This window comes from Polypterus senegalus, chromosome 18, assembly GCF_016835505.1.
Source record: "Polypterus senegalus isolate Bchr_013 chromosome 18, ASM1683550v1, whole genome shotgun sequence".
In the NCBI taxonomy this organism is placed as follows: Eukaryota; Metazoa; Chordata; class Cladistia; order Polypteriformes; family Polypteridae; genus Polypterus; species Polypterus senegalus.
Window position 1 is genome coordinate 6768157 of NC_053171.1, and position 24209 is coordinate 6792365.

General features: G+C 45.7%; 1 protein-coding gene across 2 annotated transcripts in view; it reads left to right on the plus strand.

The window, feature by feature from the left end:
• akap6 (A kinase (PRKA) anchor protein 6) overlaps window positions 1–24209 on the plus strand; it is a 385504-nt gene that overhangs the window by 71994 nt on the left and 289301 nt on the right. For both annotated transcript variants that reach the window (XM_039741461.1, XM_039741462.1), the window contains exon 3: window positions 19833–20084. In XM_039741461.1, the coding sequence (XP_039597395.1) occupies window positions 19833–20084 (252 nt within the window). The remainder of the gene's footprint in view (window positions 1–19832; window positions 20085–24209) is intronic.

The following is a 24209-nucleotide window of genomic DNA, read 5'->3' on the forward strand; positions in this document are numbered from 1 at the left end:
GGCACCAGAAGTAATCCTGGGTGTGACATAAAGGAAGTCGCTCTGCCTCATCCAGGCGCGTCACAGTCGGGATAAGGAAAGGGCAATGCTTGGCTGGGAGGATTGGAGGGAAAGAAAGAAAGAAAAATGTATTGTGGAAGACAAACTATGAAGGTTTTGTGCTTAATTAAAATACGCCTTTTGAAGCTGAAATTTCAGTCTGCACAACTTATAGCACCTTAACATAGCAACAGGCTATAAACAAAACCAAAAGGAAATTAAAAAATAGAGCAGAAAATGGAGTGTGTCAAGTGTGATAATATTGTTTAGTGTGAGCCTTTATTTGTATGACACTTGAGCAGGCATGTGCATTAAATAAAGACTTTTCGACAGATTTCATAATTTTGTGATTGTATTGAACACACAGAGATGTCTGTCCGTCCATCCATCCATCATCTAACCAGTTTAGTCCAGTGCAGTGTCACATACAAGTAAGGAATCGACGGTGTTCTTGTGAACGTCTATAGATGCACAGTGGAGTCCCATCTTCATCATCACATCCCAGTGTGACACCTGCTCTGCTCAGGAGGGTAAAGCATCACAGCGGGCGATCGATAATGGAGGCACAGAACAGTTATGGTGCCCACCTGCCTTCTGCTCAGGACCCACACAACACTCACTGACTGAGAAGGGCAAACAGGATCATTAAAGGGCTCGGCCATCCTGCACAGTCGCTTTTGTATTCCCCTTCCACCTGGCAAATGGTGATAATAATAATAATAATTAATTACATTTATATAGTGCTTTCCTCGCTACTCAGATTGCTTTACTTAGACATTCTGGAACCAATTTAGCCACCACCAATATGTAGTACCCACCTGGCTGATGTGACGGCAGCCATTATTGGTGCCAGCATGCTCACCACATATTAGCTGGTGAAGGAGTGAGAGAGACAAAGAGCCAATTAGAGACAGCGGATGGTTAGAGGGCCAGAATGACCAGGCTGTGATGGGCAGTTTATTCCGGACATCAGGATACATCCTAACTCTTCCTGAACAATGCCCAGGAATCCTTTAATGGGATTCCATAGAGTCAGGACTTCGGATTTACGTCTCCTCTGACGGATGGTTGTCATAGTTACAGCACAGTGTCCCCGTCAATGCACTGTGCCATTGGGATCCACACACAGACCACATGGTAAGTGCCCCCTGCTGGCCTTGCCAACACCTCTTCCAGCAGCAACCCCAGCTTTTCCTACATTGGTACTGACTGGGCCTGAATCTGCTTATCGTCAGATGGATGACCTGTTCTGAAGCCACAGGGAATATGGCTGCTGACAGGACCGTTGGCACCAGCAGCAATACGTTCAAAGAGAGCTTCTACTCACAAGTTGTAAAGTTGCCGAACAGTCAGTCATAAGAATGGTGTATTTTATATATGAATATGTATGCGTACATACACATTCGTTCAGTTGCTTTAGAATGTATGGCACTTTACACTGTGTTGTAGATTTAATTTTTATTTGATACATTTGCCATTTCTGCCCATCAGTCTACACTCAATAACCCACAATGACAAAGTGAAAATGTGTTCTGAAAGGTTTCTAAATTTATTAATGCAAGGCAAGACACAAATAATAGTAAAGTTCAAAGAAATAAAACAGGCGCACAGGGGCGCTAGAAAATGAACAATCGCTTAACTAGCGTTTCAGTATCAATCGGTCTAACTGGGACCTCCAGCCTCTTGAAGGCTCCGGACACAAGTGAGATGTTTTATATTTCGGGCCAGAAGGGGCGGGTCTTTTGAAGGAGATGTGGGCGTGGTCACTCAGCTTACTAGAGTGTTTTCTCTGAGCTGTGAACAGCGCCCACTCTCGCCTTGCGGTGGTATCGCATGCCTGATCAAAGTTGGCAAGGTGGTCCTCAGACACAGGGGCGTGACAGTATTTACGCACACATTTATTCATACACACACACACACACTGCATATGGTGCTTGCTATGTACACCTTTTGTTTATTTTTTGTTTCGTATTTTTGTTCACTTTTCCGAGGAGACGCAAGTAAAAATGTCACTGCATTGAGTACATGTGACAATTTGTAACTTGACTGACAATAAATAAATAAACTGATCGAGCAGCCTGCAGAAGGCGGATCATTTCGGCGAGCCGCCAGAAGGTGGCAGACTGGGCTCGTTGATGACATTCGCCTGGAGTGGGCTGGATATTTTGGGGGGGGGTCCCGGCTTGCGCACATTGGACTTGGACACTTCCTCGATTTAAACTGGAGCCCCGACCTCAAGCGTCCACCTTTCTCTTTCAATGACATCACGAACAACTTGAGCCAGCTGCCTTTGCACATTTGACTGGGAAGTTATGATGAGTATGAGTCAGGCAGCATTCTGCTAGGGGCTTGGTTAGAGCCTAAAATAGCCCCCCGATCTCAGACTCAGTAGCACATGCCTTAAGGAATTCCAGCGTGCAGTGCAACAAAAAGGGGGGGTGGGGAGGGGGGTGTTTGACTTGAAGAGAGAGAGAGAGAGAGAAGGGGGCAGACGCTGTCCTCGCTGACCACCCGGGTGCAGGAGCCATGTCACGGCTGGGGCCGGCGTGTGTGTGACGGAATGCTGAGCCACTCCTGACTGCAGGTAAAAGCGCGACTGACGTGACACTTTTGTGGACAGGTGGTCGTAGCCCCCCAGACCCCCCACCGCTGCTCGGCGCCTCGCTTTGCTTTGCGATTGCATTACAGGTTTGCACGACGCGGACAGCCAAGTGTGGGCTCGGCTCGATGTTTCCTGTCAAAGTCCGCCAACACGGCGCAGGTGTCATTAGCCGAATTGCTGAATGAACGGCGTCGGCATCGGCCGTTTTAACACAGGAGTTACGCTTTCGACGGAGTGTCGCTGAACTGCAACGTGGAATTAAAATATCAGCTCAAAACCTCAGCCGGTATAACCGCCGACTGTGCCTCGCCGCTTCGTTCAATTAATGATCGATGCGACCCGCGCCTGTTCGGGGTCTTTTGCTGGACATTCGCCTTTTACGATTCTGTCTTTGCTCTTCTGCTTCTCGTCTTACTCTGGGGGTCGTATGTGCAGTACCCTCCTATTCATAAATCGAGAAACGACGCTCACGCTAGTTGTGGTAAGTGATGCGCGGCAGCAGAGCCCATCCATCCATCTTTGAACTATCAGGGGCATCGAAGTTTGCTTCCAGCTGTATCGGTGGTGGACTAAGCGACGGAATCCAACGTGGAAAGCATAAGCCGGAAAGGCGCTATATCGGAAGAAAGAATAACGGGTGATTACATCGGTAGTTAATCCGTTTTAGGACTATAGTGTATTTTTTTTTTTTGCACACTTGTTATTATTTATTATTATTATACCAGAGTACACTCTTAAAATGCTGGTTCTTTAATAGCACTTTAAGGATCTTTACTGGGTTGTATGGTTCCTCATAAAGCCATCGCCTGACAAAGCACCATTTAATTCTGGGAGAAGTTTGCACATGATGTTGGTTCTTCAGGCTTGGAAAATTTCCTAATAATGTAGAAAAACCTGAAATCCCAAATGTACATATAGTGAGCTATCTTCTTCTTTCGGCTGCTCTCATTAGTGGTCACCACAGCGGATCATCTTTTTACATCTCTTCCTGTCCTCGTCATCTTGCTCTGCCACACCCACCACCTCACCACATCCATAAACCTTCTCTTAGTCCTTTCTCCTCTTACATGACAGCTCTATCCTTAGTACCCTTCTCCCAATATACCCCTCATCTCTCCTCTGCACATGTCCAAACCAACCCAATCTCGCCTCTCTGACTTTGTCTCCAAACCGTCCCACCAGATCTGACCCTCTGATGTCCTCATTTCTAATCCTGTCATCCTTGTCACACCCAATGCAAATCTTAGCATCTTTAACTCTGCCACCTCCAGCTCTGTCTCCTGTGCCACCTTCTCCAGCCCATATGACATAGCTGGGCTCACTACCACCCTGTAGACCTTCTCTATCACTCTTGCTGGTACCCGTCTGTCACAAATCACTCCTGACACTCTTCTCTTCACTCTCTTCTTCACTTCTCTTCCACACTCCCCATTACTCTGTACTGTTGATCCTAGCTATTTAAACTCATCCACCTTTGCCAACTCTGCTCCTGGCATCCTCGCCACTCCTCTGACCTCCCTCTCATTCACACACATGTATTCTTTCTTGTTCCTTGCAGGACGTTATTAGATTAAGAAAACCACCGGCTAAGTTCAGGTATTGTGTGCTGCGAGAGTCCTTTTAAAATTGGGGCCCACTGGGATTTCACACCATTTATTTATGGCCATTTACTGTATGGAGCTAAATTAATAAGCGGCTCTTTCTGGAACCTCCACATGGAAGAGTGTAACGTTACCAAAGCTTACAGATTATTTTTGCTTACGCCATCCCGTCAAATGAATCTGAAAGACTAGCAATTCACGTGTTTGCCTCCAGTTTACCTTCCATCCATTGTAGCCTGGAACCTGTTGTGATCTATGGCGTGCTGCAGCAGAATCCATCCATGAACTTGCTGGAGCCTCTAAGTTTTTCTCCAGCATCATCGGCCGTAGACTAAGAAATGGAACTCAACGGGGCAGGAAGAAAGGCACTTTATCAAAAGAAGGAATTGACGCTACATGTGATTCATTTAAATACTCGTCAACCATCTTGGCTTGAAAACAAGGATGTATTTAGTAAGCTTTTAAGGTTTCCTCCGTGCCCCATAGACTACAATGTAAAGCACCAGATGAGTTTTTAAAATTTATAGAAAGCCCTTAACTTTAGAACACAATTTCACGTGCAAATGCATACATTGCGTGTTTGTGAAACAACAACTTTAGCTTGAAAAATACCAAACGTATCCTTTAACGGCTCAATATGAGGTTTAGGCTGATAGATGCATAGAACTTTATTTGTCCCCAGTGGGAAATTTAGACTTTTACAAAAACAAAGTGCGTAAACATTATATACGGCATATACAGGCACACACTGTAGTCTGAACACACAGCAGAATGGCTAGAAAGGAAGAAACTTTTAAAAATAAAGAAAAGAAAACTTCTGCCTTGGCAATCCCTGTCCCAGGGTGACGCTATGCAGGCTTATTATTGTTGGTATAAAGGACCCCCATTGTGTTTGTTCGCATGCTTTTACTGAATGATTTGTTGGCTGAAAAGTCCCCAGTGTTATGACACCCAGATTTGTCTTCATACTCTCTTCCTCTGTGACGTCCAGGGGGTCCAAAGTGCATCCCATTAGTGAGCCTATCCTTTAAATTAGCTTGTTGATTTGGTGGTCCTCCCTTGAAGTGATGTTACAGGCTCAGCGCACCACACCGGCCATCACTGAGTTGTAGCAGACGTGAAGGACTTTACGTCCCATATTAAGGGAACGCAGTCTTCTAAGAAAAAAGAGGTCCTGCTCTGCCCTTCCTTCTGTAGTCCAACCTGCCACTGATGTGGACCCCCAAGTACTTGCAGGAGTGGACCACCTCCACATCCTCTTCCTGAACAGTGATGGGACATTGAAGCACTTTGGTGTGATGAAAGTCAATCATCAGTTCTTTGGTTTTCCTGATATTAAGTTGCAGACAATCCTCAAAGTTCTCCCCCTGAGTCCTCTCCCTGGTCTCATCCATCATCAACACACCCCATAAGTGCAGAATCAGTTTCTGCAAGTGACCTGCTGTTAGTCGGAGGTGTTCAGAGTGAAGAGTAAAGCAGACAGGCCTGTACCTTGTGGTGCTCCAGTGTTGCTCACACAGTCCATGAGTCCTACAAACTGCAGTCTCCCTGACAGATGGTCCGTCATCCAGGACCCCACAGGCTCATCCACCTGCATATCTCTGAGGTTCCCCCTTAACAGGGAGATTTCGTGATGAGTGAGTCAGTGGGATTTGGCTTTTATTTATATATAGATATATAAATCACCTTTCATGGCAGGGGCACCAAACTGGTGAGGGTTCATCCTGAGGAAGGTGAGGTGGCTGGGTGATAATTGGGTCATTATGTGGTGAAGCTGCAGTATAAGTGAGACGTGGAGGGTGATTCTGTCCTAGTTTCATACCCTTGTGGGCCCGTAAGTGATGCCCACCCTGCCTGCTCACGTGGCACTACTGGACATGTTGCTGTCTGCATGTTCACCCTGACTCCCCCCACCATAAATTAGTTGCAGGGTAGCCCAGTGGTTAGTTCGGAAGCCATTCAGCTCTAGGGATCAGAGTTCAATTGCTGATCTGATTTACTGTCTCTCTGTGTGGCATTACCTTGCTCTCCCCGTGCCAGTGTTTCCTCCACCTTCCTTACATTTCGAGGAGACACATGGTAGACAAATCGTCAAATCTGAATTACCTTGGATTACTGGGCTGTGAGCGTTTTGGACTCTCAACCTAACAAGTGCTGCTCCCTGTTGTGTGTCCAGTGCTGTCAGGATGAGCTCAGGCTCCTGTGACCCTGTAATGCCAAAAAGAACGACAGTAATTATAAATACTGTATATGGAGTGACAGCAGAGCGATGGTTAGATAGATAGATAGATAGATAGATAGATAGATAGATACTTTATTAATCCCAAGGGGAAATTCCCATACTCCAGCAGCAGCATACTGATAATAACAATATTAAATTAAAGAGTGATAACAATGCAGGTATAACAGACAATAACTTTGTATAATGTTAACGTTTACCCCCCTGGATGGAATTGAAGAGTCACATAGTGTGGGGTCTCCTCAGTCTGTCAGTGGAGCAGGATGGTGACAGCAGTCTGTTGCTGAAGCTGCTCCTCTGTCTGGAGATGATCCTGTTCAGTGGATGCAGTGGATTCTCCATGATTGATGTCAAACTGTTCAGCTCCGTGCCTACAATAGAGCCTGCCTTCCTCACCAGTTTGTTCCTCTTCTTTATGCTGCCTCCTCAGCACACCACCGTGTAGAAGAGGGCGCTAACCACAACCGTCTGACAGAACATCTGCAGCATCTTATTGCAGATGTTGAAGGACGCCAGCCTTCTAATGAAGTACAGTCAGCTCTGTCCTCTCTTACACAGAGCATCAGTATTGGCAGTCCAGTCCAATTTATCATCCAGCTGCACTCCCAGGTATTTATAGATCTGCACTCTCTGCACAGTCACCTCTGATGATCACGGGGTCCATGAGGGGCCTGGTCCTCCTAAAATCCACCACCAGTCCTTGATTAGGTTCCTATACTCCTCCTCCTGCCCACTCCTGATGCAGCCCACCATAGCAGTGTCATCAGTGAACTTTTGCACGTTGCAGGACTCCAAGTTATATTGGAAGCCTGATGTATGTTGGCTGAACAGCACCGGAGAAAGTCCAGTGCCCTGCGGTGCTCCTGTGTTGCTCACCACAATGTCAGACCTGCAGTTCCTGAGATGCACATACTGAGGTCTGTCTGTAAGATAGTCCACGATCCGTGGCACCAGGTATGAATCTACTCCCATCTCTGTCAGCTTGTCCCTAAGGAGCAGAGGTTGGATGGTGTTGAAGGTGCTAGAGAAGTCCAGAAACAGAATTCTTACAGCACCACTGCCTCTGTCCAAATGGGAGAGAGATCGGTGTGGCATGTAGATGATGGCATCCTCCGCTCCCACCTTCTCCTGGTATGCGAACTGCAGAGGGTCAAGGGCGTGGCGGACCAGTGGCCTCAGGTGGTGAAGCAGCAGCCGCTCCATGGTCTTCATCACATGTGACGTCAGAGCGACAGGCCGGAAGTCATTCAGCTCACCAGGACGTGATGCAAGATGTTTTCCAAAGCCTCAGGACTTTCCCCTGTTCCAGGCTCAGATTGAAGATGTGCTGTAGAGGACTCCCCAGCTCCAGTGCACAGGCCTTCAGCAGTCGTGGCGATACTCCATCTGGACCCGCTGCTTTGCTGGCACGAAGTCTCCTCAGTTCACTGTTTACCTGGGCTGCTGTAATTGTGGGTGGTGGAGAAACTCTCTCAGCAGAAAGGATGGGTGGAGAGTGGGTTAGGGTGGTCAATGTCACCATAAAAAACCCATTGGGTATTTCAATGTTAGAAATGAGGACATGTATGGCAGGACGGGGTTTGTCAACCACGGGGTCACGGCCAGCCTTTGGGTCAGCTGCTGTTGTTTCTATTGGTAGTTGTTTGTGGTGGGTCGCTGCTCCAGCAGCCAAGCTTCACACAGCCCCCTCCCCTCACTGCCACTGTCATGATCGCACTCGATTCACTAAGTCGAGCTCTTCACCGCCTCAGATGATCACGCTGGATTTGCCGAGGGGGAACCCCTTGCCTGCTCTTCAAATTGTGTTCAATTCAACAAGGGGGAACACCACCCCCAAAAGCAATAACAATCAAACTCCATTCACTGAGGACCCCCCACCCAGCCTGCTCTGAAAATCACACCCAATTCACTGAGAGGGATGATGGGTTGTGAAGACTCTTGAATGAGGGGAAAAAAGTGGGACGCAACACCAAAAAGGTTGACTGGTTTTCTCCGTGTTGAGTGGGTGTGAATGTGCACCAACTGGCATCCCACCCCGGGTTTATTCCAGTCCTGTGGGTGGTACATCTCTACGCGTCTCTGCAAAGGCATAAAGGCAATCCAGAAATGAAAGAACGCCGGCACAGTTATTCACTGGACAGCCATTTGTTCAGCCTACAGTTGGCATCCACTGTCTGCCTGCCAATAAGCCTTTTATCAGCGCTGCCCAAAATTAAAACATGGCCTGTGTATTTTGGTTACCTCGGCAACAAGTGTGACCGACTTTGTGCGGAGCCGATTTTATTTTGGGAAGCAGGAAGTGTGGGAGCCAAAAAGTGAAGTGTTTTCATCGGGCCTCTCGGGTGACTGTTGCCCCTTCCCTGTCTCCATGCCTGTGATCCGACATTCCGGCTCTCTGGGACGTGCGCCAGGAGGAGCAGACAGAACGGACTGCGACCTCTGTGTCCTGACTTTCTTGCTTATTTGCCCTACGTGGCATTAGGTACTGAGTAGCAGGAACCAGACATCTGTTGGGCTTGATTTAGGGTGGACGCAGGGTGGCGCTGGTGTGCCATTCCCTGTCTGCCCAGATGGCATGTCCCTTATTAGTGCATTGGCATCCCATCCTGTGTGAGGAGGTCTAATCCCTGCTGGTATGTAGCGCCTTTGACATTGGATGAGGAAATGTTTGATCTGCAGTTTAATGTATCATATTAGTGGTGTGGGGCGGCACAGTAGTGCAGTGTTTAATGCTGCTATCTCAAAATGGCAAATGCCTTGGTACAAATCAGTGCCTGGCCAATGCCATTCTGGACTCTGCACATTCTGCCCGTATCTGTGTTTGAGACTGGGCAGCCCAAAGATACACGTGTTGCATTAATTGGTGTCTGTTAATTTGTGCTTGAAGTGAGGGACTGGCATCTCATCTTGGTTTGGTTCCTGTCTTGGGACAAGTGTGGCCAAGATAAGCTTCAAAAGGCTGCCATGGACTAAGTTACTTCAGAAAATGGAGGATTGGATAGTTAGCAAAGAACCTTGACTGAGTGATCATTATGAGCAATACAATATAAAATTAAAGCTGAGAAACCGTAATAGTCATGGCATGTCCATCACTGTAATGGTGAATTGGGATCTACACACAGACCACAGGGTAAGCGCCCCCTGCTGGCCATGTCAACTCCTCACTTCCAGCAGCAACCCAAGCTCTCCCTGGTTGATCTTCTGTCCAATTACTGGCCAGGCCTGACCATGCCTAGCTTCAGGTGGATGACCTGTTCTAAGGCTGCTGGATCATAAGGGCCCTATGACCTATTGTATAGCACCTTTCACATTTGCGTATCACTAGTCATGGTGCTGGAGAATGGTGGCATGTTGCATGTTGATTAGCACATGCACGGAAGAATTTTACTGTGAAAATAATAACTTTATAAACCTTTAAAACCTTAAGAAGAGGACAAGTGTCCGTGTGTCTGTCCAGTTGCTATGTCTGTGTCATTCCAACAGATGGTGCTTCACAAACATTTATAGTATTTCTAGCTGTGTATTCCCATGCTGTAAAAAGCCCGGGATCCTAGAAACTAAAGAAAAAGTCAGAAAAGCAATTGAAATGTAGAGATGCCATGTGATTAAAAGGAACTACTCTGGGCGTCTCTCTCCTAGGAGGATTCGTTTTATCGACATCCTTGCATCGCTTGTGCATTAGCAGCGGGAGAAAAAGTTAAAGGGATACCGTTTTGCCGATGTTAGCAGCTAAAGGACTTTGTCTTTCTTCGTGCTCACCTCGCTTGTGTTATTAGCGGCTAAGCGAGTTTTCTGTTTCCTCGGTAGGCGGAGCCCTTATGCCAACTCCACCTCTCACTTCCAGGCCGGACAGACACACACACACTTCCACGCATAGACGTTTACAAATAAGAAAATGCATTGCATTTGTCTTACCAACAGAGGGTAACTTACAAACATGTGCTAGAATGACACATGCAATGCACTATATTACAGTATGCATTACAAAATACATTCCAACGGACGGTGCACTGCAAACGTTAAGACTGAGGTCCAAGCTGATTACTTAGATTTCATCCCGTCTTTGGTGGGTAGCACAGCTAGTCTAATATTTAAAGTAGAATCTGTGTTTGTGTGTGAGAGAGTGCTCGAGTTTGTCTGGCACTTTTGTGCACTCTTCTAACTTTCCAGAAGTATCTGTGGAAGAGCCATTTATTATGTTAGGTTAAGGTTATGTTAAATTGATAAAAGTATTTTCTTCCTTATGTTAACATGTTTGCCTTTATATTAATACATAGTCTGTGGGAGATTCTGTTATATCCCACACAGGCTAAATTGAAATGGAATATTCTAATTATTTCTTGTCCCTCTGACTTCAGATCAGTCCCAGTTTGTAATCTGCCCTGCACTTGGTAAGGCTTTGATGGCTAGAAGTCTTCACACTGTATCTCGTCTCGTATCGTATCGTATCGAATGGGCCGTGTGTGCAATGTTTTAGCAAAAAGCATAAAGTCAATGAAACTTCTGGGATATTAATCTGGTCAGTTAAGTAGCAGAGGGGGTTGTTAATCAGTTTCAGCTGCTGTGGTGTTAATGAAATTAACAACAGATGCACTAGAGGGGCAACAATGAGATGACCCCCAAAACAGGAATGGTTTAACAGGTGGAGGCCCCTGACATTTTTCCCTCCTCATCTTTTCTGACTGTTTCTTCACTAGTTTTGCATTTGGCTACAGTCAGTGTCACTACTGGTAGCATGAGGCGATACCTGGACCCTACAGAGGTGGCACAGGTAGTCCAACTTCTCCAGGATGGCACATCAATACGTGTCATTGCCAGAAGGTTTGCTGTGTCTCCCTGCACAGTCTCAAGGGCATGGAGGAGATTCTAGGAGACAAGCAGTTACTCTAGGAGAGCTGGAGAGGGCCATAGAAGGTCCATAACCCATCAGCAGGACCAGTATCTGCTCCTTTGGGCAAGGAGGAACAGGATGAGCACTGCCAGAGCCCTACAAAATGACCTCCAGCAGGCCACTGGTGTGAATGTCTCTGACCAAACAACCAGAAAGACTTCATGAGGGTGACCCAAGGGCCCCATGTCCTCTAATGGGCCCTGAGCTCACTGCCCAGCAGCATGCAGCTCGATTGGCATTCGCCATAGAATACCAGAATTGGCAGATGCACCACTGGTGCCCTGTGCTTTTACAGATGAGAGCAGGTTCACCCTGAGCACGTGACAGAAGTGAAAGGGTCTGGAGAAGCCATGGAGAACATTATGCTGCCTGTAACATCATTCAGCATGAGCAGTTTGGTGGTGGGTTAATGATTGTCTGGGGAGGCATATCCATGGAGGGTCACACAGACCGCTACAGGCTTGACAAAGGCACCTTGGCTGCCATTAGGTATCAGGATGAAATCCTTGGACCCATTGTCAGACCCTATGCTGCTACAGTGGCTCCTGGTGCACGACAATTCCTGGCCTCATGTGGTGAGAGTATGCAGGCAGTTCCTGGAGGATGAAGGAATTGATACCATTGACTGGCCACCACACTTTCCTGACCTAAATCCAATAGAACACCTCTGGGACATTATGTTTTGGTCCATCCAATGCCACCAGGTTGCACCTCAGACTGTCCAGGAGCTCAGTGATGCCCTGGTCCAGATCTGGGAGGAGATCCCCCACAACACCATCTGTCATCTCATTAGAAGCATGCACCGATGTTGTCAGGCATGTATACAAGAACACAGGGGCCATACAAAGTGCTGCATAAATTTGAGTTGCTGCAATTCAATTTGGGCAAAATGGACTAGCCTGCCACATCATTTTTCACTCTGATTTTTGGGGCGTCTTTGAATTCAGGGCTCTGTAGGTTGATCATTTTCATTTCCATCAAACGATGTGGCATCCTTTCGTTCCTAACACATTACCCAGTCTATATCAGTATAGATATCAGGAGGATTTCTTTTTCCCATTGAGATCTGATGTGTTTTCAAAGTGTTCCTTTAATTTTTTTGAGCAGTTTATATAGATATACTGTAGATAGATATACTGTATTAAATATAGATGTGATATGAGCGATTCCTGACTTTTTCTTTAGAACATTAGAACGATTTGGACAAGAACAGGCCATTCAGCCCAACAAAGCTCTCCAGTTCTGTCCACCTAATTCTTCTAAAACAACATCAAGTCGAGTGTTGAAAGTCCCTCAAGTCCTCCTGTCCTCCACACTACTTGGCCGCTTATTTCAAGTGTCTGTGGTTCTAACTTCCTAATGTTTGTATGAAATTTGCCCTTAACAAGTTTCCAACTGTGTCCTTGTGTTTTTCTTCTTTCGGTGCCCATTACTGGCTTATTCTTTATGTTGTTGTGAAGTGGCCAGAATTCTGTGAGGCTTAGCATGATATTCTGCCTTATTATGTTTCTTCCTCCTCTTACTACTACCACTTCTTTGAATATTATTACTAGAGAGTAGAGATCTGTATTGTCACTTGCACTGCAAGAGCTTAATGAAGTGCTTGTGCGGCCATTGTGATGATATGTGAAGAAATACAGTAAATAACTAAGAGTAGCAGCAGATAAATGCAGCACAAATAAATACAGTAAATAAGATTGGAGTTATAAAAAAGTAACATACAGTCCACCTCCACATAAACCAGCAGGTGGGTACAGCACATATTACAGAGCAGGCAGGGTCAGGTCACTGAAGCGGGTAATGCCATTGGCAGGGCTCCAGTAGTGCAAACTAGGGGTGAGCTAGGACGGCTGTCATCAGAGATGATGGATTTTGGTTGAGGAGATGGTATGAAACTGTGGAAGGTTAGCCCCTCTGATTTTAGAAGCTGTACGGACAGTCCTTTTGAGGAGTCGGCCAACCTGGTAAGTCAGGTGACCAAACCACATCTGGCCAGGATGCTTTCAATAGTGCAGTGGTAGACGTTCATCAGTATTTTGGTTTCCACCCCAAAGCACTTTACCTTCCTCAGGAATAAAAAAGCCTTTTTAAGGACGCAGGGTGGTATTGACAGACCATGAAGTGCAGTCGGTGATCTTGGACACCCAGGAACCTGAAGCTGCTAACTGCCTGCACGGGGGGAGTCGTTGATGTGGGGGGTGCAGCGTGGCTGCCTTTGTTCTTTCTGAAGTCAACATTGACCTGTCTTGTCGACATTTAGGGAGAGGTTTTTTGTTATGGCACCCTTTTACCTCCCTCCTGTAAGCAGCCTTATCCTTGTCACTGGTGAGGCCAGGCATGGTGGTGTCATCCACAAACGTGATTATGCGTATTGTTATAATTATCTCTCTATTATACAGGGAATCGGGAAATGTTGGAACTAGGTATTGGCGACCCTGGGGTGTCGGACCCCTTGCTATTAGTTATAATGGAGCAGTGGAGTGGTGCATGACGAGCGTTCGTGCTGAAAGCCATTTGTAAGAATGGTGGTAGTGAAGGGAATTTCAGCGTCATTACCAGTTAGGACATCACGATCGTGTCCTGTCTGCTCATGCGATTTACAACGTGGGTGCGTAATTTCAAAGGAACGGATTCAGCCTTAAGAAAGAAGTCCACAGGTGGAGCCACTTTGCATACTGCCCAACAATCGATGGCAACTATTCAACAATTGTTTGGAAGGTAATAATAATAATAATACATTTTATTTATATAGCGCCTTTCCCATGCTCACTTCACGCAACGGTGGCATTCCACGGCCTGGTCTTTAAATAACACAGGGTGCCCACTCACACCTGATTGGCATCCCATTGATTGAAAACACCCGACTCGAATTTCACCTTCAGACTAACTGATCATCCTAGAGGTTCACATACTTTTACACTCACAAATATCTAATCTTCGATCATTTTCCTTAATAAATAAATGACCAAGTATAATATTTCTGTCTCATTTGTTTAACTGGTTTCTCTTTATCTACTTTTAGGACTTGAGTGAAAATCTGATGATGTTTGAGGTCATATTTATGCAGAAATATCAAACATTCACAAACTTTCAAGCACAACTGTACTAATACGGTTTTTTCACAAATTTGCAAAACTTTCTGAAGACATGTTGTCACTTTTGTCATTATGGGTTACTGAGTGGATATTGATGGGCAGAAATGGAAAACTGATATAAGAGGCACCCTGTGATGTTCCTGCCTTGCACCCTCATGCTAACTGGGACAGGCTCCAGCTCCTCTGTAACCCTGGTCCAGATCAAGTGGGTTAAAAAATAACGTGACTTGATATAAAAAGGCTTAAAAAATGGACAAAAAGAATTTGATGAAAATTGTAACATTGCATTGATTACTGGGATCCACATTCAGACCACAGGGTGAGCGCCCCCTGCTGGCTTCACCAACACCTCTTCTATTATGTGGTGTTCTGCGTATTCAAATATCGTAACAACATGTCGACATAAAGTTGGACAGTGCAGTGTGAGACACAAATAGACAGAAATGGTAATAAACAGGATAATCGTACAGCGTTCACTAAAATTTGGATTGACGTCTTAATATGAAGTCCATCAGACTCACACTTGACAGACCAGGCCTGAGTGTCCGGGTAGGTAATTCGACTTGTGGGGGCATTCCTGTTGAGCATTCCAACTAGGATCTCGGAAATTCTAACTTCCCAGTTCAAATGGAAAGCAGCAGTAAGCCCCTGATGTCTGGGCATTGAGCGTCTGATCTGCGAAACCCCACCAGTGCAATGCACTTGGGCTTCTAGCCCCCAATGTTCTCAAACCAAGCCCTTGTTCCTTCTGTTTCAGTGGTCTGACAAAAGCTCTTCGACACTACAAAAACTCTAAAGGAGCCCCCCATGCACCCCCCACAATTTTTCTAACCACTTTATTGGGGAGCTTTCTAAGCCCTTAATAAGTGTAAAGCTAAAGCTGGGAGTGACAAGTGCCCACCTTGCCCGGTTTGAATCAACTTAATGTGACTGTGTGTCAAGTGAAAATGGACATACTGTGATTTAAGTGTAAAAAAGTAATAATAATAATAATTTCGGGCGAGATTACTTGAAATTGGTGAATAATGACACCTGTCCCTGTTTTAATGAGAAAATAATAAACACAGTGGCTCAATTCATTAATTTAATGTGACACTTGAAAGATTTATGTCAATATATCTACGAACATCTACACAATATCAACAAAGCCTGACCAGTTAAAGTTAAAATAACTTAAATACCTCAATTGGTTCGTTTTTCCAGTTTGAAAGATTGCAGAGAAAATCGCAGTATAAAAAACGATTTTAATTGTGTTTTGGGGGCTGGATGAAAGTTTATATTTTTATTATTATTATTATTATTATTATTATTATTATTATTATAATGACGATGAGCATTTTCTTCCACGTGATGCGGTCTGCGTGAATCACTTCGCCCTCCCAGTCCCAGCTCGCCGCTCCCCAGCCACACAGACAAGTCCGGTGACAGTCGCTAACAGCTGTGATTGTGAGCTCAGCTGTCGTGCCACGAGACCCCGGAGCTGAAGAGTCGCCAAGCGGTGCACATCTCAACATGGGGACCAAGATGTCGTAACTTTCTGTCGTCAGAAAAGGTAAAATCCGAAGCGGGTGCGCTGCGCTGAGGTTCAGGCTCGTAAGGATCAGGTGTGGAGATTTTAAACGGGAGGGATGTACGCGCGCCGCGTTCCCGATACTTCACTGACCTCTGCGGCCAAGCGGGGCGGTTTGTGTGCGCGCGCACCGGAAACGCGCTAGGAACACGACGGTCAGCTGGTTCGGTCCGCATCTCATTTTTGCACCGCACATCTGATGGTAAAAAGGCAGGGACAGGACGGGTGACCTTTACAGGGGTAATTGCATGTCCGATGTACACAGTAACGAGCGGCAGCACATAACGGTGGTGAGGGGTCCAGTGTAACATTTTGTGCTTGTTTTAATGCGAGGGAATATAGCAAAGGGCTTCTCATATTCAGTCCAGCACTCTTTATGTTTCTGTAATTGCACTTTACTGGGTTGGGAGGCTCCTCGTGGAAAGGTTGGCTGCTTATTATTTGGCTGATGCCTTTATCCAAGGCGACTTCCAACATATGAGATGCAGCTGGTTACATTTCTTTAGTTTTTTTTTTCCAACTGGAGCGTAGGCAGGTGAAACGACTTGCTCAGGGTCTCACAGTGTCAATAGCAGAGTTTGAACCCAATTAATCGCTACAGCACACTGTTTGCGTTTGAGATTGGTTCTTTGGGCTTCGAAAAGGTTTCTAACTGAGCCGGTCAATCCTTAGGGCAATATAGGGGGTTGCCATTTATGAAAGTTAAGGGGCTTGCACTCAGGACCCCAAGGGGGTCCCCTGATTGTTGAACTCTGATGGTAGTGAGTGGGCACTGTTAACTTGCAGAAAGTAAAACTGTGTAACGCTCTGGACACCAAGGGGCACGCCCTCCTTAAAGTATATTTACACAAAGGGGTGCCATTTATGCTACTAAAGGGGCGCATGCTTTAGACACCGAGGTGAAAGAGGCCATTGAAGTCTAAAAACACCGACTACCCACTCTGGCCAACGAGGGACAACGTCTGGCTGCCTCGCCTAGGGCTCTGAATGGGCTTTGACCTGCTCTGCTTTCTAATATGTGGACAGAACAGGAAAAATAAACCTTTCTCTTTCCTTTGATTCTTTACTGGTGGTCCTTGCCCTCTAAGAGCCACTCGCTGAAAGTTAAAAATGACAAAATTCTGTTACAACCGAGAATATTTCCTGTAGACTTTAAACATTTAGAATGAAACACACATTTAATATTTTAAATATCTGACATAACTATTCTAATCTATTATTTGCACCTACCTCATGAAGTAAATCACAATGTTTCCAATGAATACCCCGATTTAGGGGGGCTTACACTAATTCAGACTTCTTTTCTTATTTGAGTTTATTTGTATTATTTTGTGTGTTTTTTTTTTTTTGTTTTTTTTACTGCGGTGGGCTGGCACCCTGCCCGGGGTGTGTTTCCTGCCTTGCGCCCCGTGTTGGCTGGGATTGGCTCCAGCAGACCCCCGTGACCCTGTAGTTAGGATATAGCGGGTTGGATAATGGATGGATGGATGTTTTTTTTAATGATTAGTTTGGTGTATTATTTAGTTTCTAGGTGGCCATGCTTGTTCTGCCATGTTTGTTGTATTTGTGGGTGGTTCCCCAAGAGGCGGGGTCACCTGTCCATCACTGACAAGGAACCGCCCTGAGCCCTATAAAGGTTTTAGGCACACACAGGTCCTTGTGGTGTGCATTGTATGCGCCGGGTGTTGGAGAGTTTTCTGTGATTATTGTTTTACTTTTTCTTAATTTTGGATTTTCACCTCTGTGCTCTGTTTTTGCCCCCCTTTCACACCCAGCACACGCTAGGAACAATTTAGGATCGCCAATGCACCTAACCTGCATGTCTTTGGACTATGGGAGGAAACCCACGCAGACAAGGGGAGAACATGCAAACTCCACGCAGGGAGGACCCGGCTGCCCATGTGAAAATATGTTTAGGCCAAATAAAACTTTTAAATGTGCACTTTAAAAAAAATCTGATTTTTAAAGCCAGGTAAACATTTCTACGCAGTTTACCTTTTATAAATCACAATCACCTTGTAAATACGCGTACACGAAGGTGCGTTGAATGCTGCTTAAATACATTTAATTGTGGGGCATGCTAATCAGCCTCATGCAGAACTTCACTGGCTGATAGAACAGCCTCCCACCCGACTCATCAAGACCCCGCTACCTGACTGTGCTCCTCAACTGCATGTATGACATTATAGCGACTCTCCTCTGCGTTCTAGGGGTCCGGGTAAGGCATGAGGTGCCGGTGTCTGAGGGGGTAGCCGCTCTCACCTGGCGCATGTAATGACGTGCTTGCTGTTACAATGAACAGTGCAGGCCATAGGAGACCTGGCGGGTTCACCCAATTATCTCTCCGATAAGCCAGCCAGCATGTACAGCACCATCACCTCTGCTAGAGCTACTTTACCTCAAAATAAATGAATCTCAGGCTGAACAAGGCCACAGAGACTCACCAAGTTTGTCGGCCACATCACAGATAACTTGTGCGTTAATGGAACGAGACAGCTTGCAGTTCACAAAAGCAGCGAGCGTCATTTAGTCTTGGTGCCCATATTGTAATATGAGTGCAGTAAAGTGCTCCGATTATGGTAGGGAAACCGGACACGACTTTAAGCAAACTGCCTTTTAAGGATGGCCATCTGTAGACAAAAGCCATGCCACCTTGTACTTGTGACCGGCATCACACAGAGCTCTTCTTGACAGCACAGCCATAAAACAGACAGCAACCCTGGCTATGGCGCCCATCCGTCTCTCACACTTGGCCGGTTTAGAGCCCCCACCTGTGTGGAGTGGGCACCCAAAAGTGTGAAGCTGCAGGGCTACCCACCCTGCCAACCAAGCCACCTACCCACTTGTGATAAATCCTCATCTTTTTAAAGTGTCAATGTTGCATTTTGACTTTTACAGTTCCCGGCTCTCCCGTGTAGGGTGTTGGTCACCAAACTGTTGTTGGGTGGTCGGCAGAAGTTGCTCTCGGAGGATGTTGTGGTCCCATTCTTTATTCCTGGCTGTGTCCTTAGGCCAAATTGTAAATGAGACCTGCACTGCCTTGGCTGACATGAATGGTCTCAGGATGCTTTACTGTTGGCCTGACACAGGACTGATGGGAGCGCCACACACCTTTTCTTCTTTCCGGACGCCCCAAACAGTCAGAAATGGGGCTTCATCAGAAACGATGACTTTCTCCCAGCAGTCCAATCCCAGAATATCAGTCTTGTCTTCTTTGCTGCCCTTCTTGTCACCCACCAGGCCATCCTCGAAATGTCTTCGCCTCCCTCACACCTGCCTGCTGCCATCTCTGAGCAAGCTCTGCACTGGTGGTGCCCGCAGCTGAATCGACTTTAGGAGAAGCTCCTGGCACTTGCTGGCCTTTCTTGGGTGCCCTGACGCCTTCTTCACCCCTCTGTTGTAACTCAATCAGCATGACAGAGTGACCTCCAGCCTCGTCCTCGTCGACATTCTCACCTTTGGTAACGAGAGGACCACTGAAATGACGTCAGTAGTGGCAGGGCTGACATGCAGTGGGTTTTTGGGGTTAAGTTCATCTTCATGGCAAAGAAGGACTTCACAATGAATTGCAATTCATTTGATTGTTCGTCAGAACATTCTGGAGTCAATGCAAATTGCCATCATAAAAACTGAGGCAGCAAACTTTGTAAAAATTCATATTTGTGTCATTCTCAAAACTTGTCACCATGACTGCACATTTATTGCAACCCATGGCCATGCATGTGCCAACTTCATGAATGGCAACTTCAGATGTGATTTTTCTAGCTTCATAATTCCTCCTTCTGCATTTTACAGGATATTTATGAGGACATCTCTGATCATGTCGAGCAGATTCACGCCTTGCTAGAGACGGAGTTTTCCCTGAAGCTTCTCTCCTATTCGGTCAACATTATCGTGGACATCCACACCGTGCAACTCCTGTGGCATCAGCTTCGCGTTTCCGTCCTCGTCCTCAAGGAACGAGTCCTGCAGGGTCTCCAGGACTCCAACGGAAACTACACCCGCCAGACGGACATACTGCAGGCTTTCTCAGAAGATAAGAATGAGGTAAGGTGAAAGTCGTGGGGCGGTGGTAGTTTGGTGGTCCTGGTTTTTCTTGTGGGACAGGCTGGTGTGGGTTAATAATCCCTGTCTGTTTAACTGGATGGAGCAATGGTGGATATTTTGAGCCCTTGTTTTATACCAGTATTTTAATTGACCGGGAATATGTCGGTGTTAGTAAGTGTATTACCCTCTGACAGAGGAATCGCATTTAAAAAAGAAAGATCAGTCATGCGTGATGTTACCTGCTGACATTAGGATTTGCAAATGTGACTGGGTGGAGAAGAAAGGCCAGCTGTCTTTAGAATATGAGAACTTTAGATAGATAGATAGATACTTTATTAATCCCAAGGGGAAATTCATATAATCCAGCAGCATCATACTGATACAAAAAAAAAAAAATTAAATTAAAGAGTAATAAAAATTAATGTAAAAATAGACAATAACTTTGAATAATGTTAGCATTTACTCCCCCGGATGGAATTGAGGAGTCGCATAGTGTAGGGGAGGAAAGATCTCCTCAGTCTGTCGAGATGAGAACAGGCCATTCAGCCCAACTAAGCTCGCCAGTCCTGTCCACTTATTTTTTCCAAGAAAACATCAAGTCGAGTTTTGAAAGTCCCATAAGTCTTCATGTCCACCACACTACTTGGTCGCTTATTCCAAGTGTCTATCGTTCTTTATGTGAAGCAAAACTTCCTAATGTTTGTGTGAAATTTCCCCTTCACAAATTTCCAACTGTGTCCCCGTGTTCTTGGTGAACTCATTTTAAAGTCACCGTCTCGATCCACTGGACTAATTCCCTTCATCATTTTAAACACTTCAGTCAAGTCTCCTTTTTCTTAAACTGTAAAGGCTCAGCTCTTTTCATCTTTTCTCATAACTCACCCCCTGTAGCCCTGAATCAGCCTTGTTGCTCTTCTCTGGACCTTCTCTTGTGCTGTTATGTCCTTTTTGTAACCTGGAGACCAAAACTGCACACGGGACTCCAAATGAGACCTCACCAGTGTGTTATAAAGAACCTCCTGTGATTTGTACCCCACACATCAAGGTGCTATATAACCTGACATTCTGTTAGCCTTCTTAATGGCTTCTGAACACTGTCTTCAATGGGGTCAGGGTGAAGGTGGTCGTATTATGCAGCTCTGACCTCACCTGCTATTTGGTGGCCTTCTCACAAACTTCACAGTTCATTCCTACCAACTCCCCCTCACTTTACTCTTCACTGTCCCACCCGTTCTGGCATGTCACATCTGCCTTACACCTCTCTGCAAAACTGAGTACCTTACAACACTCCCTGACTTTGTTTGAATTGACCACCAAATTCTTCTTATATTAGCAGACGTATCCCACCAGGCCCCAGTGCTTCCTTCACCGCCGAGTACGTCCCGCCTGGCTCCACATTTTCATGCCTCGTCCATCTGTCTCCCCCATTCTTCTATTTTATATAATCAGATGCGGTCTTCTTTGGCTCATGGGTATTGTACCTTCACCTGGATCCAGAAGTTACCTTCCTTAAGGTCCTCCCAGCCCTTCTCATGTCTCCAGGTACCTCCTGCCTGGCCCAGGTCACCCCTGCGTTTTACTGGCATCCCCTCCATTCTCAAGTACCCATCACCTGGCCTCACCTTCTAGTAAGCTTCCCTTGGTTTCTCAATTCTTTTATATAATTAGACACATCCTCCTCTGCTCCTCTTCTTCAGGTTGCGTTGAGTGCCACCCACCAGACCCCCACCTTTTCCTGTATGATCCTGCTATTAAATTAAACAGCCCCCCTGAGCTCCACGTCTTCCTACATTGTATGTCTACATCTAAATGCCCCCCTCCCGCCTCACATTATCAGACACATCCCACCCCTCTTCCCATTGTACTGCTCCAGTCCACCTGGCCCCAGATCTTCCTGCATTGTCCATCTGCCTGTCCCAGGATTGCTACACCCCTGCATATATTACCAGACACATCTCTCCTTGTATCATATCCTCCCTAACCAAATCAATAAGTACCCCCCTTAAGACCCTTGACCTCCTAATATCTCCAGCTACCTCCTGCCTGGCCTGATAACCCCCTGTATTATACTGACCCTCCCTACATTACTAAGTACCTCTCACCTGGCCTTACCTTCCCAGGACCCCTCCAACCTTTTCTATTATCAGACATGTCCCAACTTTGTGCCACACGAAGTCCCTGCCAGCAGACCCCTCCACTCCTTGTATCACTCTGCTATTGTCCACATTACTAAGCCCCTCCTTAGCCCTCCAATTTCCTACATTGCATTCCTGTCTCTGAATGTCCCCTTCCACCTCATATTATCAGACGTATCCCACCTAACCCCACCTGCTTTCATATTGTACATGTCACTCTACAGCAATGAATTCCTCCCTTCTGGCCTAGTCCCCCAGACCCCCACAATGTCTGCCCACATCCCCCAGGTGCCTCCTACATGGCCCCACCTCTCCCTGTCGGTAACATTATCGGAAGCATTCTGCCTGGCTCCTGGAACGTGAAGCCGCATGACCTCTGGAGATCCACGACTCGGGGGGCTCTGTCGAGCATCCAATTGGATTTCACATTTAGGTCATTTGGTTTACTCCAAAGTCTTCATTATTTAAGTCAGATTACCCTCCATCAACCCTAACCACACCAGTGTAACCGGGTGTAACACGTAACATCAGTGATGTATCATGCAAAGTGGAGTGGAGCTCTGGAGGTCTGCAGGTGGACTGCATTGCCCGGGTCACCCTGCACCCTGTCTGGTCATTACCGAGACCCCTCCTCCTGGGCCCACCATATAAAACTCCACATCCAAGGATTATTTTGAGAAGGGGGAATCAATAAACAGGAGATGAATACGTGAGCTTAGAAACATTTAATAGAAAGCAAACAGGTCAGTGCAGAAAGAGGCAGACATAACATGAGGTTTAACACGAGAAGCAAAGTCGAGGGCAGAACATCGTTCAATACACCAAAACAAAACCTGACACTCGGGCCTACTAGTTTAAAAAGTTAACTAACAGTAGAATTGTTTTTATTGAATTTTATCCAGCCACGGGATGTTGAAACCAACGCCATACTTATACCGTGTGACGTAACCAGTGAGACTGTTGTGGTCACGTGACGGTTCCTAATGTGTTGGCCTAAACAAAGAATAAGACAGGAAATAACAAATGAACCCTTCTCAAAATAACCCAAAACGAAAATAAAACCTTAAACACAAAATCACTAGAAAGATCAAAATATACACTTGTACTGCATGAATTACTACGCCCACCTCTTCTGTCTTTCTCTCATTCTCCTATTGTACCACCCTCTTTGAATTAAAAGAAAGCCTCCCATCTGGCTGTTGCTCTCCCTACATCACCAAGCACCTCCCACCTTTCCCCCCTCCGCTTCTTGTTTAGCCCGCCTACTGCTTTCTGGATCTTTCTTTCTTTTTTTTTTTTTTTTTAAATTAAATTTATTAAAAGCATATACCACTCCATACAATCAAGTCAAGGCAAACCTAACAAAACTAAAATCAAATCAGCAGGGAGGTTGGGCAAGATTGAAAAAAAGATGTTCAAATGACAACTCATGTCCAGTTTCTGTCCAGAAAGAAATGAACTCCCAGCAGCGATGTAGTGAAGTTTAAATCTGAGCTATCTTGTGCAGGTACGGTCCAAATACAACAAACCAGGGATATGATCTTTAACAGTCCCAATATAATAAACCAAGGGTATGATGTAAAGTGCATATTCTGTATAATCGATGGAAGAAATTTCAACATAATAATTAAGTTACTTTGTGGTTATATAATTAATGGAAAAAATATAAATAAATGAAACTTACACCAAATAAATAAATACATATTGTCAATAGCTAGTTACTTTATGGTAGCCAAAATGTACATATAATTAATGAAAGCGATTTCAATATAATAATTGAAACTTAAGAAAAAGAAAGTGGTGGTCAAAATGGAAATAAAATATAATATATAGTTAGGGCAAATGTCACATTACAAACGGTCCAGGTTGCCACCTTCAAGCAGAATCTTTTTTACCTCACCAGAGCACAGTGTGACTCATGATCATGTTTCAAAAGAATGTCGGGATCCGTCTTCTTAGCTCATTGTCTGCTTCACCCAGAGAACTACAA